Raw genomic sequence first — 19,247 nt, forward strand, 5'->3', positions numbered from 1 at the left:
AAAGTATCGCATAAATACACACCAATAGCTAATCCATCACAAAAGTTGTGTAAGCCATCACCCATTACAACCATCCATGCGACAGAGGAGACAGTTGATGGAACTTCATGACTGTGCCCATGGTGATGATGGTGATGATGATCTGTTACAGTAACAACATAACTATGATCATCATGAGCATGTCTATATACAACAGTTTCTCTGTGGCATTCTTCTGTAGTCTCTGGTGTTTCAGGCTCAGGAGTCTTTTCTGAAGGCAAGTATGTAATATCCACATGTAAGGGCTGTAAGGGTGAAGAGGGATGATCTTTATTTCCGTTAGGCTTAAGTTCATTTTTTTCCCATTCAGAACTATGATCAACACGTGATCCTTCTGCAGGAATATGTTCCCCATCACCCATGGGAAGTGAATCTTCTGCAACTTGAGCTGTTATTTTTTCATCCTGGACATTTTCCTTTTCTTCTGGTGGGACATCATTTAGCCCTTAAAATAAGAAACGTATATTTAAATAAAGCATACATAAAAGTAACACATTATGAATGTGTAGGCTAAGATTTTTTTTTTTTTTTTTTTAAACTGAATCATTTCCAAAGTATACAATGAAATCAAAGCATGTCAAAGAATTGTATGCATAAGCAAGAATTATACTAATAGCTAAAGGAGCTTTCATACATAGCTGCTTTACTACTTGCCACCAATTTAAAATACTTAGATTTTGATTCCCACTGTTGACTGTAGAACCTTTATGAAGGTTTTCTTCCTCAGATCTGCAGTTAGCTGGTCTGGTGTAGAGGTCTAAAGTTTTCCTCTCATTTATTACGAATTTTTCATCCCAGAATTATACACACCACCAAGCAAATGCACAGTTCTTTCCTATCTGGTCACTGGAGGAGGATTTAACTATTGCACCAGGCTGACTCCATAAATAGATTTTCAACATAATGTTGAAAAGTAAAATGAAAAGAAACATAGTAATGATACACTTGGTGAGCATATAAGTAATTAACATGCCAAATTTTTGACAAATGATAAAAGGTGTATAAGTCTGGAATCAGCGATTTTTAAATTTTATTTCTTTCAGGTTGATTAACAAGATCTTAACATAGCATTGCCAAATACTGTGACATGCTTGTATTGAGATTTTAGACATCTTCGTGATTTTTCTATTTCAAGATTTTGTAAGATGAATTGTGTATTATAAAACTGTGGTGGTCTAGTGATTCACAGAGTCATTTTTACCAAAATTTTAAATAAACTGTCCATTTATACTGCAGAGGTCAAAAGAGTTTACACCTTCACTGTAACTGTTCTATTGCAGCCAACAACAATGGGCTGCGTACTTTTTGTGGCAACACATGGGCTCAATCTTACAATGTGCAAATATGCATTCATGCATGTTCCCCCAGGACCTCACCCAGCCTGTTAAAGGTTTGAGTAAGGTAAATACTTGGGGAATATTTCTTCTCTCTCTCTCTCTCTCTGCAGTGATTAGAACAAGGAGGTACATAATTAAACTTAGAGTTAGTGTAGGCCAGATATTAAGAATTTGCTTGACATAGCATTGTCAAATGAAACTACTGGGAAGGAGACCACTCCCCACTCTTCTGGCTGATACTACAAAATATCAGCCAGAGGATGTGTTGCCTCCTTGCATCTTTCATTGATACTAAATTATTCTTACATTTCACTAGGCCATGACAGCACTAGAAAATTTGAGAATCTCATCCTGCACTTTATCAAAAAAATAATTAGCAAGGGAAAGATATTTTAGTAAAGTCAGCTAGGCTGACTTTACTAAAATACCACATGATTTTACTAGCTATAAAATATTCCACATATGAAACAAATTTCAAAATCAACTGCATTACATCTTATGAAACCAATAAGATCATAATTACAAAAGCAAAGTAGGTTTTTATTGCCATACTGGTCCATTTTCTTTTTATGATCAAAAATATAACATACTATATATCAGGGGTGGGCAACCTTTATAAATGGTGGGCCAAATAAAATGTCTGTGAGGTACATGTGAGCCAAATTTTTTTTTTAGCTTTCCATGGTTTTTAGGATTATTAAAATGGTGTATAATGAAAAAATTGTCATAAATAGTTTTATGTTATTTATTATAATATTTATACATACATGTACATAATTAATTTTATTAATAAGTAAAAAGAAATACAAATTCATGATAAATTACAAAAATACAATTAAAATTCCAGTAACAAAAATTGGAATGTTTTTATTTTTATAATATTTAATGAGAGATTTGATACTGTTTTATTTTTATCAGTGAATCAATATCTGGATTGATATTTGTCATAGCAATGTGCAGAGTATTTTCTAAATTTATGTCAGAAATTCCATTAATTCAAAAAAATATATACATAATAAAACAGCCTGCTGTTTATTATTTATATTTTGAAAACTACCACGAGATAGAGGTTGCTCATCCCTGTTATACGTTATAATGAGGACATTTCCTAGAATTTTCCTTTCTGAATGCTTCATGTCGTAGGTGTAAATAACAGCTCTGTATGGTTTATACAAATTACTTTATTTTTCAGATGTCCTAATTAATTTTTTTAATGGTCATGAATAAGTAAAGGAAGTGGTGAGAATTTATCATGAAAATGTGATAAAGCATGCTTCACAGAAACTCTAGAGTGATATAGACTAACTTACATGTACTTCATTCTGAAGAACAAAGATAACAATTGTTCTCCACAATGCAAGAGAAAGTTTATGTAGTTATTACATAACATGTTACATAACAATTTCCACTGAAGTACAATGGAAATTGTTATGGAAAAAAAAAAGTCTAAGCAAATGATACTGTACTTGTTTTAAAAGACATTCTTTTCATTGTGAGAAATTTTATAGCTTACCTGTCAATGTTGCCATAATTTAAAATATTCATTATTATTGAGTTTAAATCATGTATTCACTTTATCATTCATGTCTTTACTACGTTCACAATATCAGTCCCTGGCCTGCATGCCATATTGGGTATTACTGCAGTCATGCCTGACATATATCTTCTACAATAATAAAGATTTTTGTAAATTTTTATTATACAGTCAGTCCTCATATAACACGTGTTTACACTACACGAATTCGATCATACATGATTTATAAATAGGGGAACGATATCTTATATAACACGAACCGAATTCGCTTATGCACGATTCGCCTTTGTGTTTACAAGAAATGGCAGTTGAACGCAGAATCACCCCAACCAAACGCAACACGATAAGAATGAAGAGAAGATTCTGAAAATGTATTTATGTTTTTTATATCAGTGAAGGGGAAACACATTTCGCTATAATAACATAAAAACCAACAATTCCAGCTATCGGTATAATCGCAAATGCAATTAGATCGAGTTTACTACCAGTTTATAACAGATTCCACTAGCAGAAACGCAACTGGAAATTGTTTTTATTGTTTTATGGTAGTAATCCCTAGAAATGTGCTTTAGTAAAATGTGAGGTGTTAATAGTGTATCTCTGCCTTTACGGTGTTGTTTATTCAGTTGCTAAATGCATGCAGCTTTGTTTATGTGTATCAAGCGTGCTTCCTCATTTTGTAATTGTGCTTCATTCCCTAAAAATGAGTAAAATACTTAAAAGGTGTGAAAAGGAAGCGTCCTGGTGAAGACACTGCATATTCGGAGAGAAAAAGAAAAGCAATATCGATAAACAGAGGCGGACTGGATCAAAAATTCTTACCCAGGAAAATTTATAGTGGCCTCATACTATGGTTTGTGGCCAAAATCACACTGGCCTCCGGGCCCACCGGGGTTTCCCCAGTAAGGCTTATGGCCAGTTCGCCTCTGTTGATAGAGAAAAAATATGAAATTGTGAAACGCTTTGAGCGAAATGAAAGACCACGTGATATTATTGCATGTGCTGCAGACCTAAATGAGGCAATGCCGAGAATTACAAAGAATGCAGAGAAAATAAAAACAACTTTCATAGCAGGAACAACTCAAATTGTAATTAAAATCCATTAGATTAAGACACAAAGAATTGGAAGAGATGGAACGGCTGTCATCTGTTTGGATAGAAAATCAAACAAAAACAAGTTTGCTTACGATAGAACCAAAAGCATTAGCAATATTTTATTACATAATAGTCGTAATAAAATACGTAAGTATTTTATTACGATTATTTATTGTGTTTGGTAATGTTTTGGTTACAAATGTGTATTCAATCTTGGGTGGTCGGCACCTAACCCTATTTTTCCCATAGGGCCTGTACGATTTTGCATTGCATGAGGGTTTCTAGGAACACAACTATTGTGCTATACGAGGACTGACTGTATTTATTTTTTTATTAGAATGAGCTCCCTTTCTGTTATGAGTATCCAGTACAGGAAGTTTTCTTTTAAGGTATATATTATTATTTTTTAAAAGTCTGCTTTCAGTTTATATTTCTTACTTTCTAAAGCTTCCATTGCTGCTGGATCAAACTTATATCCATAGGAACCGTGCTTGTGATGAGATAGTTTTTCTCCAACTACTCGGCTCTGTTCACCATCCACTCTTTTTAAGGCCCTGGAAAATTTTGGCACTTGAGCTGCCTGAAATGAAAGAAAATTTTAGAATTTTATGGATACATAATATTATATCACACTTGGTATTACACATTGTGTATATATTTGCAGACTATCTTTTTACTTTTATAACAGTTCTACATTTTAAGTTATAAAAAATTACATGTATGAATTTTACTTAAATTTTGCACAATTTGAGAGCACTAGCTGCAGAGGAGCCAAGAATGTCCTAGCAAGCTTTATACTTTTGTGACTTAAAATATTCTTTCCGATTTCAATCCAGTTAGCCCGAAATGAGATAGTATTTCATCAATTATTTTACAGGAAATACAATAGTAATTCCTGTGTATATTCACTTTATTTATTCATAGCTCATAAAATATTCCATATTTTAACAAAAATAATTTAAAACTTGAATAATGCACAACAATATGGTGAACAACAGGAGATTATATATAATGCATCCGTAACTGTAAATGCCACTTCCCAGCTAAACACAACTTAAAAAACACTGTACAACAGCATTCAGTAAACTAGGTGTATGAATCAGAGCTGTAATACTCAATAGGTTCTACGTTGATATTAATTTTAATTTCCAAAGTTATGAATAACTTTGGAAAGTGTTACTTACACAACTTATGTGTGGGTGATTGATGCAAGTGTCATGTAAAATAATCATTTTGAATATTTTCATTAGATTCTTTTTAATTGCATTAATATGATTTGTAATTGTGTTAAATTGATTTGAATTGTGTTAAATTGGTTTTAATTTTTAATTATTTATTTTTTACTCTAATGTAAGTTTTCGAATTTTTCATTTTAATTTCTGGAGAGTATCATATGGAAGTGTTCTACGTACTATATTGAGGTAAACTCCTCTTATTATTTTACAAATAGTAAACTAGGTGTATAATTATACCTATTTATGAATAACTTTGGAAAGTGTTACTTACACAACTTATGTGTGAATGATTGATGCAAGTGTCATGCTATCCAGTTGTAGTTAGAACTACAACTGGTTGGCATGATGCTTGCATCTATCGCCCACACATAAAAGCTGTGACATTATGCACTCTTCCAAGTTAGAGTGTCAAGTTTCAAAATGACAAAAACTTGATATTCATTATATTTGGATACAGGTTTGTAGGAGAATAAGAGAAATTTATTCAAGAGAGTGTCATACGGAAGGTTCTACATATGTAGAACCTTCTGTATGACACTCTCCAGCAATAAACTTTTACAAATATTGAAATACAATGTAGAACGTATTGAGCATCATAGCTCTATTTTATACTAATCATTTGGATACAAAATAGAATGAACTATCAAGTGGGTGTTGTTGGTAAAATTTTGCAGCAAAAATAAATTAAATAATAATAAAACACTATTAAAATGATAACCATTTAAATTTTGTGTGTTAAATTATATGTGTTAAATTTCAAGGTATATAACCACATGAAAAAATTGGATTTCTTTCTCTAGAATATATACCTGCTCATGTAGCCCATTTTTTGCAATTGCATTTCTTCAATTGTTAAAATAACAGGATTTGCAACATGCACATTTTAAACAATTTCTGAACCCCCACCACCCCAAATCAGAAAATTTGTTACACTAACATACTTGCAGACAAGACTTTTTTTTTTTTAAATGCCCACTTAGTTAATAATTAAGAAATTTTGAACTGCCCACTTGACTGTCAATAATGAAGAAATTTTGATTACATAAATTGGTCCTCTGTTCTTCAAACAGAAACAGCTTTATGTTTCTTGTACAAAACTAAAATAACCTGAAAAATGAATACAAAGGAAGTAATGAAATTTCATTCTGCATATTCAGTTGCTGGTTTATTGTAATTTTCAAAAAATCTTCCATGGACAAAGTATTGTGCCATTTGTTCATTGAGGGTCTATCTAGCTAGTTGTCCTATAGTGCAAGTGTCGCTCCTAGTGCAAGTGTCACTATTAAATATATGCATTTTCATATATTGAAATTGCCATTTACTCTCTAAATTTGGATTGAGGGTATCTCCATGGAAGAGTTACAATTCTGCAACACCAAATTCTTTTTACTTACTCTACGAAAGTTTTTGCTGATAATTAAAGAGTGATAATGAAGAAGAGCTGGTCACATCCATATTGTTATCTCCCATAGCAAAGCTTCGTCCCTATGAAAATTTCTAAGATGCCACTTATACCTATATCAAATATCATCTGTACAGACCTCTCTGTGTAAAGATAATCTGATAATTTGCTAAGTTGATATGAAACAGTTCCCTATTTTATTCCAGAGAGAGAGAGAAATTCACAATGGAAAAATGTTGCTAGAAATAAAGGGCATTTTTATGCAATCAAGCACAGAAAACACACAATTCAAAAATGTTACATCACTAAGTAATTAAGTTATTTAACAAAATGTTTTTTTGTTTATTGTCTGAAAAAAACTGCATTATTTACCACTAAAAAAAAAATTAGTAGTGGCAAATGATGAAGCAAGCTTATGCAGCATCTGCAAAAAAAAAAAAAAAAAAAAAAGGGGGGGGATGCATTATTTGTCCATTCCCTCCAATAATTTGTCTAATTATTTCTTAAATTTATTCAAACTAATTTGTCTGTCAACTACTGTCTGGCTGAAAGCCAGACAGTAGTTGATTGTTGGAACAAATTAAATTAAATTTAATTTAATTTGTTGAAACAAGTTAAATTTATGCCCCTCTAAGGGGGGGCATAAATTTAAATTGACCAAGGATGTGATTGTTGTCTGAGCAAGAGTAAGAATGCAATCAACAATTAGCTCACTCAATCCTTAAACATCTCAATTAGACCTCGCAAGGGCTGGACTTGTGATTTCCAGATCTGAAGTCTTTCTTGATAATTGCACATACAAAACTGATAGAATAATTACAAGTAATTACTTTATTATAGTTGTAGTATCAAAGATATCATGCTTTTATAAAGCACAAGCTTATTCAATATTAAATGAGTACTGTATAATTTAATCAACATGTAAAGCAATGGTTCATAATACATATAACTCAGTTAAATACAGAGTAAAGCAAATGCAATTATCTGAAAGTGCAAACTGCTTTAAAAACCAAAAACGAGTGAATTCATTTACACATATTAGTATCACCTGAATACTCAACTCAGTATATATCAAAATGGTGCTGCTAGATGCTGAGAAAGTGAAATGTGTCATTTGGTATAAAAAATCAAAGCACTGGTTCAATATAAGCAAGTGGTTTTTAATAAGATGGAAGCACCAAAGCTGTAACAGCATTAAGCAGTGATTTCAGTCAATTAGAACAGGTCTATTAACACAAAAGGATAGAGTGGAGGACCAAGGAGCAAAAAGTATAAAGTTATAGCTATTGATAGTAGGAGTCTGCATAATATGCCACCTGTCAGTATAAACAAGTGCTCCAAGGTCCTTCTCAGAGAAAATTTCTAAGATGTCAGTTAAACTTATATCGATGTCAAAATTAAAACAATCTTCAAAGATGTCTATCCATTAACAAGATAATATTTAATCCTTTCAGGAGAAAATACATTGTGTTTTTTTTTTTTTTTTTGCATGTGAGCTCTGGTGAATACGTTCATAGATATATTCCAGCATATGTCAACCTTTGAAGCATTTAAAAATTACTTAAAATTTTAAAGTCAATTTATACACTGCATTCTGTGCATGTAGCACAGTGGTATCATCACAGTCCTCCCCACACTGGGTGGAAAAGGCCCAGGTTCGAATTTTAACTTTAATGGGCTTTTTTCACTCCATGGCTGAGTTAGTCGGTCTCATGCATAGATAGCAAGGTTTACTCCCCCAAAAACTGTGGGTTTTCATCCAGCAAAACAGACAAATTGACCAGAGAACACACTCAATTTACAGACACAACACATATATGGGCATATATAAGAAATTATGGGTGGCCATAATTTAATAGTTTGAGGTTTGAGTCTCCTATACACTGCATATAAAATCTTAAGTCTGAAATGAAAACACTTCCTTAGGATTAGAAAGCCATGATCAAAACCAATATATTTACAATTTTTAATATATATTTTTACACAAATATATACACATTGTTGCTCACCTTTTAAAACCCAAATATTTGTCCATCTTTTTCATTAGACAACAACAGTTTCTTGAGAATTATGTTTTAAGGTTTACTTTTTGAAATTGTTAATTTGTGGCTAACTCACTTCCATATCAAGGGTTGAAACCAAATATGCAACAAGGAATGACATTCCTCGGCTACATCAAAGCCTCCCACGTACACATATAGCATCAATATGAGCAATGCCACGTTGTCATCTATGCCTTCGGATTTGATTTCATGACCTGCTACATAAAGGTTATTGCGAAGTACAAAAGATGACTCTATAAAAGGTGGTTGTTTAATACCATGAATATATGACCAAGCACAAATTTAAGGCAAACTAAGGTTGACTTACAACACTGGAATATATATATGTCACATTTCTGAAAGGTTATTTCCAGTGCATTCCAAATAATGTGTCTATTTATGTACAAACTGTCTTAAAATTTTTTCAGTATATGTTGCTATCTCTTATCTGTGTTTCCAACTAATAGTTTTGCATTTGCCAGCTATAATTTTCCAATTTTGCTTAGAGAAGCCAAAATTTTTTGGAATTCCAGATCCACAAGCTGATGAAATAAAATTAAGTGATACATAAATAGATACAGAAGGTATTATTGCTTTAAAAAAACAAAAAAAAAAAAAAAAAATTATTGTCAACATTCTTGGTTTGAATGTTGACAATAATTTTACTTTAATAATAAAATAAGCAAGTCAAAATAAAAATAAATCAATATTTAAAAAGCATTTATGTACAAAGCATTAATTTTTATAAAAATTAGGAATTTCATAAACTCACTCTACAGATTTCACTCCAATCAAAAACTCACTATAGGAAGCCCACACATGCTCAGGAACTCACTTGTGAAGGGATTAATGAAAGTGAATTTATTTTTACTTGCAATAAGAGTATTTATTATATGCTTGTTATTTGTTTCTATGGGCTCACACTGTACACAACTCAATTTTCATTTGTCTTGAGTGGCTTGCCTATCTCAAGCCTTTTAGTTCAATATAATTTTTGAGAATTATTTTAAGTATTTGGACCAAAGATCAAGGACTTCATATAAGTATATTTTGAGAATTATTTATTATTCATATAGTCTGAATATCATATATTTTGCTGTTGTAACCATTACAAGGATATGACCAAAAGACCATACTAACAAAATGTAAAAATAAACTGGCAAACTTGTATTGGTGCTGCAGCAAGACAGAAGTCACTAAAAAAGAAGAGGCAAAGAATCTGCAAAATAGAATATTCAGACTATTTTGAAATAATTCCAAAATAATTCCATTATTACAATATTTTCACAGGTGAAGTGATTTTTTTTTTTCATCTTTTTTTTTTTTGCTTGAATTTTGTAGCACCAATTTTCATTAATTTTGTATAATTAATTTGAAATGGCTTTAAAACAAAATAATGATTTTTAAGGCACCTGATAATAAAAGAGAAATAAACCATAAACCAGCAACAACTGAAAGGGAGAATTAGTTAGTACTAAGTTGTCTAAATACAGTGAATGTGCTGTTGATAAAGATTTTCTCCAGCAAAGCATAATACCATGCATTTATTAAGGTGTTTGTGGTGATAAGTTAAATTATAGTTATCATGATTTATGTAGTGCATTAGCATCTAAGGCCATATTGTATTGAGTGCATACTGTCTGTACAAGTGTATGTTCAGCCAATTTGCAAACATGGTAACTCCCTATTTCAAAATTCATATAACTTCCTTATTTCTTCCTGCATCATAATACACAGCCATTTCTGTTTATTCAGAAATGGCTGGGTATTATGATGCTATAGCACTTAATATATACATAGTCCAAATTTGTTCGCAGCTTGAGGCTCTAGCCCTAAATGTGCCTTAGTCTTCCTTATTTCTTAAATCAATTTTAATTAAAAAAACTATTATTCAGTATTAGTATTAATTGTAGCTTCATTCACATTCTGTTTAGTTCTGGCATGACTACACAGATCAGAGGAATTCATGAGCAGTCATTTTGACAATGAATATTATTATTATTAATGTGAATTAGTCATTCGCATACATTTCCATATATGCTCCTGCATTATCACTTGGACAAAAATGATTTTCACCACTGCTCATTATGTGCATTCAGGAATACTGTTTAAGAATAAGGTTAATTCTTTTCTTCAGTCAGTCAAGAAATTTAAGTTTGCTGTGACAGATTTCTTCCATAGTTCAATCCCACAGAAAGAAGTCACAAGAAGTAAGAAGCCTGCACTGCAAACAAGCTATCTATGCGCACTGCATAATTCATCCATAATCCTAGAAACTGGTTATGTAACCGTGCCTGAACATCATTAGAAAAATTATATTTGATACTTTGTCCATGCAACCATCTTTTCATGCCCTTTCTGCCTCCAGAAGATGCCCATACAGTTGCTCCTTAAATTTCACAACAGTTTACATTTATGTTGTTCCTGATTGATGAGGACTTTGGAATTTACATACAGCATAAAAAACAAGCATGTGGTGTTATGGACATTTCTGTTTTAACAATATGAATCCACATACCTTTTAGCATGTGTATTCGTATAGTTAAAACAGAAAATGTCCTTTTTATCTTCCCCACCCATCAACTGACAACACTATAGTCTACAACAGGGGTTCCCAACCTGGGGTATACAGACTACAGAGAGTATGAGAAGCTTGTAAATTTTTCTTGAAATGATTTTATCTTTTTTTTGGCCTGCAAGAGAATGTCTCTTTCAGGCTGAAAAAAAGATCAAATCATTTCAAGAAAAATTGGCTCTTTGGGGAAGAAGGGTGTAGTGCAGTAACTTTGCAAATTTCTAATCTCTTGATGAAACCACTTCAGATCCAGTATATCAACTAGAACCAAAAGTATGTGAAAGCATTTTAGTGCATCTGAAAAATTTAAAAGAGAGAGTTGAAAGAATAATTTCTACTGACCAAATCAATTAGATTTGGATAATAAACCCTTTTCATGTTGAGGTAGGGAAAAAAAAAAAAAAAAACGAACAGTGACAACAAACCAGTGAAAGACGAGCTAACTGATCTCTGCAATAACTAGAAACTCTGAATTGATTTCCAATCAACGAAGTTACAAAATTTTTGGTGTACCCTTGGAGAAGCGATCCCACTCTTACTAAAGATGCATATAAGGCTTTAATTCTATTTATAAAAACTTATCTCTGTGAATCAATCCTGTTCTCAATCAAATCGTGTCAACTAGATGCACTGCATCTAGTTGGCCAGTGCAATGTTGTCAGTTTGGTGTGAAAGGATGGCCCATCACCCAGTTTAACCATCTCAGGAGCCAATACTCTGTCGCAAGGAATCTCTTGAGTTGAGCAGGAGAGTCCCCTGAACAAAGCACAGATGCAAAGAGCGGTACAGGGATCAAATTTCTTTGGACATAATCCAAGATGAATTCTCGAGGCCTAAGACAGACTACCTCCTATTGGATTGCCCAAAGAGCAGTAAGCATCTTCTGCCTGGCCATATTGAGGTGGTCTTTGAAGGTTAATCTGCCATCCTACTTCAACCCCAAATCAGTGTGATGATGTTACCAACAGAAAATTCAAAATGGGAAGTATTCAAAGAATTAATCTTGAAAACTACTAGGCTTTTCATACCAACTAAGAAATATTGTGTTTTAGTCCTAAATGGATGTTAGATGAACTAATGAGACATTTGGCAGAGAAGAAAATTGCATGGGATACATAAAAATTAACAGGAAACACAGAAGCCTATGATAAATATAAGCTGGTCTGTGGCCAAGTAACAAAGGAGGTTAGGCAGGCAAAGGAAGATTAAGAGAAATCCTTGGCAAGGAAAAACAACAAATAGTTCTTTACTTAAGTAAACTCTTAGATAGTATGAATCAGAGCTGTAATACTCAATATGTTCTACGTTGATAATAATATTAGTAAATTAATAAGAGGAGTTTACCTCAATATAGTACGTGGAACACTTCCGTATGATACCCTCCAGAAATTAAAACGGAAAAAACGAAAAAATCGACAACTTACCGGTCCATTAAAGTAAAATATAAATAATTAAAGTAAAATATAAATAATTAAATAATCAATTTAACACAATACAAAATCAATTCAAAACAATTAAAATTAAAATTAACGCAATTAAAAGAATAACGAAAATATTCAAAACGATCTTCCTTCCTGAAGCTGACAATGCTATTCGACCGACTGTCGTGATCACAGGAATGAAAATCCTGTGATCACGACAGGATTTTCATTCCTGTGATCACGACAGTCGGTCGAAAAGCATTGTCAGCTTCAGGAAGGAAGATCGTTTTGAATATTTTCGTTATTCTTTTAATTGCGTTAATTTTAATTTTAATTGTTTTGAATTGATTTTGTATTGTGTTAAATTGATTATTTATTTATATTTTACTTTAATTATTTATATTTTACTTTAATGGACCGGTAAGTTGTCGATTTTTTCGTTTTTTCCGTTTTAATTTCTGGAGGGTATCATACGGAAGTGTTCCACGTACTATATTGAGGTAAACTCCTCTTATTAATTTACTAATATTAAGTAAACTCTAGAAGGAAGGGGATGAATCAGATTGGTCAACTTGATATCGATGGTTCAACTGTTGATGATCCTGCTCAGGTAGCTGACAAACTGAATGAGTATTTTGCATATAGATTCACACATGAAGAGTTATTCTGGGAGGGAAGTGCCAGAGGTGAATTAAACCCTGGTAGTGAGCTAGATAATTTTGTAATAAATGAGAGCAAAGTGGAGGAGAAATTGTTGAAGATAAACTAAGAAAGGCACCTGGGGTGGATGGGATCTATCCAGTTATATTAAAGGAGGCAGCAAAGGAAGTAAGAAAACCCTTAGCCATAATTATGAGAGAGCTTCATTGGACTCAGGGGAGGTACCCATGGAATGGAGATGTGCAAATGTGACCCCAATTCACAAAGGAGGATCAAAGGGTGACACAAGTAATTACCAACTTGTTAGTTTAACTTCTGTTCCAGGGAAATTAATGGAGGCACTGGTTAAAGAAGCACTACAGGATAACTAGACAAGACTTCAGTTATAGCTCGGACACAGCATGGGTTTGTTAAGGGGAAGTCTTGTCTGACCAATTTGATTGGATACTATGATGTGGTCACAAAGGAACTGGATGCAAAGAATAATTTTGATATCATATATTTGGATCTTAAAAGGGCTTTTGATACTGTTGCACATGGAAGACTGCTGCACAAATTGGAGCAGTGTGGCATTGGAGGCAAATTGCTGCTATGGATAAATGGATGGTTGAGTAGGAGAAGACAGAGGGTGGTAATTAATGGACACTGCTCTTCGTGGACTAATGTTATTAGTGGAGTCCTCCAAGATTCAGTGTTGGGTCAATTGTTGTTTTCTGTATTTATTAATGATATTGATGATGGTATATCAGGCTTCATGTCCAAGTTTGCAGACGATATAAAGGTTGGCAGGGTTGTTAATGACACTAATGACAGTACACTGCTACAACAGTCTCTAGAAAAGTTGAGCAGATGGGCTGAGAGGTGGCAAATGAAGTTTAACATTGACAAATGTAAAGTACTATATATGGGAAGCAGTAACCCCAGAGTAAAGTATCAACTGTGTGGGACCACACTGACAGTGGTAGAGAATGAAAAGGACCTGGGGATAATTGTGCAGGCAGATATGAAGTTTTTTGAGCAGTACAGATGGTCTGCAAGAGTAGCTCATGGTGTCTTGTCAATGATATACAGAAATTTTTCTAGCAGGGATAAGGAGATGATTATCTCAGGTCAGGCCACACCTTGAGTACTGTATACAGTTCTGGAGGCCTCATTTTAAGAAAGATGTAGAGCTGCTGGAATGAGTACAGAGAAGAGCAACAAGATTAGTGAATGGAACATAGGGTTCCTCTTATGAAGAAAGGCTTAAGTTTTGCAAATTACAGTGTCTGGAGACTAGGCACCTGCAAAGTGTTCTGAATGAGGTGTATAAAGCCTTGAATGGTTTGAGAATGCTCAATGCTGATGAGATTCTTCCTCTTGCTCAGAATAATCACCTGAGAGGGCATAAATTCAAATTGAGGAAAGACAGTTGTAGGATAGATGTCTGGAAGTTTGCCTTTATCAAGCGGGTGGTTGATTGCTTGAACAATCTTCCATCTGTCGTAGACGTTGATAGCTTAAATAGATTCAAGGTAGAACTAAAACATTTGGAACAAGTGGATGGGTGAAATAAGGTTTGTTTTTTTTTTTTTTTTTGTTTTGGCTGATACTATATAAGCTTGCTTTCTTGCATTATGTGCCTTTACTAATGCTAATATCAGGACAGTTAGCCATCCTGATTTACCGGAGGACTGTTTTTCTACAGAAGCATGTGGAAGAGGCAACCAGAGGGAGTAATACTCTTGATCTAATTATCAGCAGTGATTATTCATGCATTAAGAATTTGCATATAAAGGAACCAATAGGTGGCAGTGATCACAGTGGACGAATGTGGGATTTGCTTAAAGCTGTAACTATGATCAGGGGTAGAGGGTAGGGGTTTTGCTTTTGTAAAGATGACTATGGTGGTTTCAGACAGTTTTTAAATTGTATACTGTGGGACCAACTGAGGTTACCAACAGCACGTTCTAAATGGGAAGCATTCAAGGAAGTAATCTTGGAATGCTACTAGGGTTTTCATACCAACTAAGAAATACTGTTCAAGATTTAGACCTAAATGGATGCCAGATAAACTAACGAGACCCATGGCAGAGAAGAAAAGTGCATGGGATGCATAGAAATTATCAGGGAACACAGAAGCCTATGTTTGATATAAACTAGTCTATAATCAAGTCACAAAAGAGGTTAGGCAGGCAAAGGCAGAATACAAGAAATCTTTGGAAAGGATGCAAAGAAAAACAGTAAAGACTTCTTTACTTATATAAACTCTGAAGGGAAGGGAATGAATCAGATTAGTCCACTTGATATCGATAGTTCGACCGTTGATGATCCTGCTCAGATAGCTGAAAAACTGAACGAGTATTTTGCATCTACATTCGCACATGAGGAATTCTGTAGGGAAGTAGAGGACAGAAGCTTATTAAATTCTAAGAGGGAGCTAAATGATTTTGTAATAACCGAAAGCAAAGTGGAGGAGAAATTGTTGAAGTTAAACAAAAGAAAGTCACCTGCGGTGGATGGGATCTATCCAGTTATATTAAAGGAGGCAGCAAAGGAAGTAAGCAAACCCTTAGCCATAATTATGAAAGCATCCTTGGACTCAGGGGAGGTCTCCGCTGAGTATCTGCAAAATGTATCTGAAATGTATCTGCATCCACAAAGGTAGATCAAAGGGTGACAGGAGTAATTACAGACCTGTTAGTTTAACTTCTGTTCTTAAGAAAATAATGGAGTCACTAGTTAAAGAAGCACTGTAGGATCGTCTAGACAAGGCTGCGGTAATAATTCAGACAGCATGGGTTTGTTAGGGGGAAGTCTTGTCTGAGCAATTTGAATGGATACTATGATGTGATCACAAAGGAACTGGATGCAAATAATAATAATAATAATGCAAATAACAACAACAGGGTTCCTTGTTGGGCCCATTGTTGTTTTCTGTATTTATCAATGATATTGATGAAGGTATATCAGGCTTAATGTCCAAGTTAGCAGATGATACAATAGTTAACAGGGTTGTTAATGACAGTGTGCTACTGAAACAGGATCTAGAAAAGTTGGGTAGATGGGCTGAGATGTGACAACTGAAGTTTAACGTTGACAAATCAAAGTACTGCATATGGGCAGCAGTAACCCCAGAGAAGTGTTGCCAACTGTGTGGTACTACACTCAGGGTAGTGGAGACTGAAAAAGACCTAGGGGTAATTGTGCAGTCAGATATGAAGTTTTCTGAGCAGTAAAGACAGGCTGCCAGAGTAGGTCATGGGGTCATGTCAATAATATACAGGAATTTTGCCAGCAGGGATAAGGAGGTGATTATCTCTTTGTATAAGGCAATGGTCATGCCACACCTTACACCGTACATATTTATATTTTTATACATATCAGTATATGTGATATGTATAAAAATTTCTAATTAGTACCTAAGCAATTACATCACTACAATTTTTACTGTTATCTTGTATGGGACGTGTTTTTGGCACATTATAGCTTTTGCTGATGAACCATTAAAACCAAAACAACCAATCATGCCACACCTTGAGCACTGTATACAGGTCTGGAGGCCTCATTTTAGGAAGGATGTAGAGCTGCTGAAACGAGTATAGTATAGAGAAGGTGCCAAAAACACGTCCCATACAAGATAGATTTTCTTGCTAAGAGAAACCCTTTGTTCCCCACAGCAATCTCAGCTTAAGTTCTGCAAATTTCAGCATCTGGAGACCAGGCATCTGCAAGGTGATCTGATTGAGGTGTATACGATCTTAAAGGGTTTGAGCAGGCTTAATGCTTGTAGGATTCTTACTCAGATTATGAACCTGAGAGGGCATAAACTTAAATTGAGGAAAGACAATTGTAGAATAGATGTGTGGAAATTTGCCTTTAACCAGCAGGTGGCTGCAGTTAGAACAAACTTCCATCTGTTGTAGTGGAGGTCAACAACTTAAATAAGTTCAAGGCAGAACTAGACAAACATTTGGAGTGAATAGATGGGTGAAATGGGAAGTTTTTTTTTTTTTTTTGGGCTGATGCTGTATAACCTTGCTTTCTGCATCATATGCCTCTAGTAATGCTAATTCTAAAGCAAGAAACAAACTGGAGGCTGAACTTGATATGTTGGTATCTCTTTCAAAAATTGTACCTTGATTCTGTTTCTTGTCAACTTTTAGTTGACAAGAAACAGAATCAAGGGTTTCACTAGCTTATTTGACTGTGTTCTGATAAACATTCATTTAATAACTTCATGATACTAAAAAAAAAAAAAAAAAAAAATATGTTATTAGCATTAGCATTAGTAGAGGCATTTGATGCAAGAAAGCAAGCTTATGCAGCATCAGCCAAAAAAAAAAAAAAAAAACCACTTCCACTTCACCCCTCTGTTCGTTCAAAATACCTGTCCAGCTGAACCTTAAACTTATTTAGGCTATCAACCTCCACTACAAGGGATGGAAGTCTGTTCCACCAACCAACCACCCGCTGGCTAAAGGCAAATTTCCGCACGTCTATCCTACATCTGTCTTTCCTCAATTTGAATTTATGCCCTCTCAGGCGATTATTCTGAGCTAGAGGATGTACCTAATATTTATTATGTACCTAATAAAGTTATCTTTATGAAAAATTAATTAATCTGTTTGTTTATTTTCTTATGTGCATATGCATGGTAAACTCTAGAGTCTATTTCCTTCCATACTGAAGGAGGATATGGGAAGGCTTACTAAAAGCCAAAGGGGTAGGTACAGAGACCAAAAATGTTGAGAACCCATGGTTGAACATAGTATACACTGAGCAGGCACTTTATTAGTTTTATCTATCCAATTAATGAGACAGACGCCTCCTTCTGTAACAGTGTCATATGTTCATACCATATAATATGAAGCAGGTAGACAGATACATAGGAATGTGTGCAAATCACTGTGAGAATGGGCAAGGTGAAAGATTTAAGTGACTTTGAATGTGGCATAATAGTCAGCACTATACATGTTGGTATGAGTATCTTGGAAGCAGAACCTTGCTGGGGGGGGGGGTTGTTTCATATACAATGGTGTACAGGTATATCAAGATTGGTCCAATAACCAAATACATTCTGCCAGTGGTGATCCTGTAGCCAGAAACAGCTCATTAATGCTAAATATCAATGGAGGCTGATACTTGTATAGGATAACAGAAAGGCTACATTCAGTTGAATAACAACTCTGTACAACAGTGGCAACCAAAGAGGTACTCCAGAACAAGTGTTCTCCCCAAGACCTATTGAATTGGCACACCGCCCGGTGAATTTAACCAACTGCCCAGCTAGAATTTAAGCAATTCTCGCGGTACCATATGGTACTGCTCGCTGATCTCTATCAATATTAATTTGAATATACTATGTGATCGAGGTCCATGTGACAGGAGCATTGAATGTCAAATTATGCAATTAATTTTTGTTCTGGATTGCTTAAGTCACATTTATAAATAACAGAAAATGTTATAATATTGTGACATATTACATTTCCCCACCTGGCTACATCATAATGCTACCCGGTTGACAAAATTTTCTGGGGAGAACACTGAGAACACAAAGCTCATTGTACCTAGTTTTGGTTAAGGTATTGCAGCCAACAAGTGAACCAAGTTTTTCACTCCTGTCAGCAAAAAATGAAAAGGTACAATTACTGTGGGCTCAAGAACACCAACACTGGAAAATGGAGATTGGAAAAATGTTGTTTGCTCTGATGAATCCCAGTTGATCCTGCAGTTTCATGCTGACGGGAGAACCAGAATATGAACAAAAACAGCATGAATACATGGGGCCCATCGTGAACAATGCAGGCTGGTGATAGCAGCTTAATGGTATGTTTTTTTGGTACACAATGGATCCCCCCCTCATATCACTGGAGCAACGTTTGGATAATACAGGTTATTTGGAAATCATTTCCAATCTAGGGCATC

At 34.3% G+C, this 19,247-nt stretch overlaps 1 protein-coding gene across 1 annotated transcript in view; it reads right to left on the minus strand.

Moving 5' to 3' along the window:
* LOC150075271 (zinc transporter ZIP10-like) overlaps positions 1-19,247 on the minus strand; it is a 175,671-nt gene that overhangs the window by 21,917 nt on the left and 134,507 nt on the right. The window contains exons 8-9 of the mRNA XM_090388269.1: positions 4,444-4,585; positions 23-484 (exon numbers count right to left, since the gene is read on the minus strand). Coding sequence (XP_090244395.1) covers positions 23-484; positions 4,444-4,585 — 604 coding nt within the window. The remainder of the gene's footprint in view (positions 1-22; positions 485-4,443; positions 4,586-19,247) is intronic.

This window comes from Mastigoproctus giganteus, chromosome 14, assembly GCF_048544385.1.
Source record: "Mastigoproctus giganteus isolate SK-2022 chromosome 14, ASM4854438v1, whole genome shotgun sequence".
Classification (NCBI taxonomy): Eukaryota; Metazoa; Arthropoda; class Arachnida; order Uropygi; family Thelyphonidae; genus Mastigoproctus; species Mastigoproctus giganteus.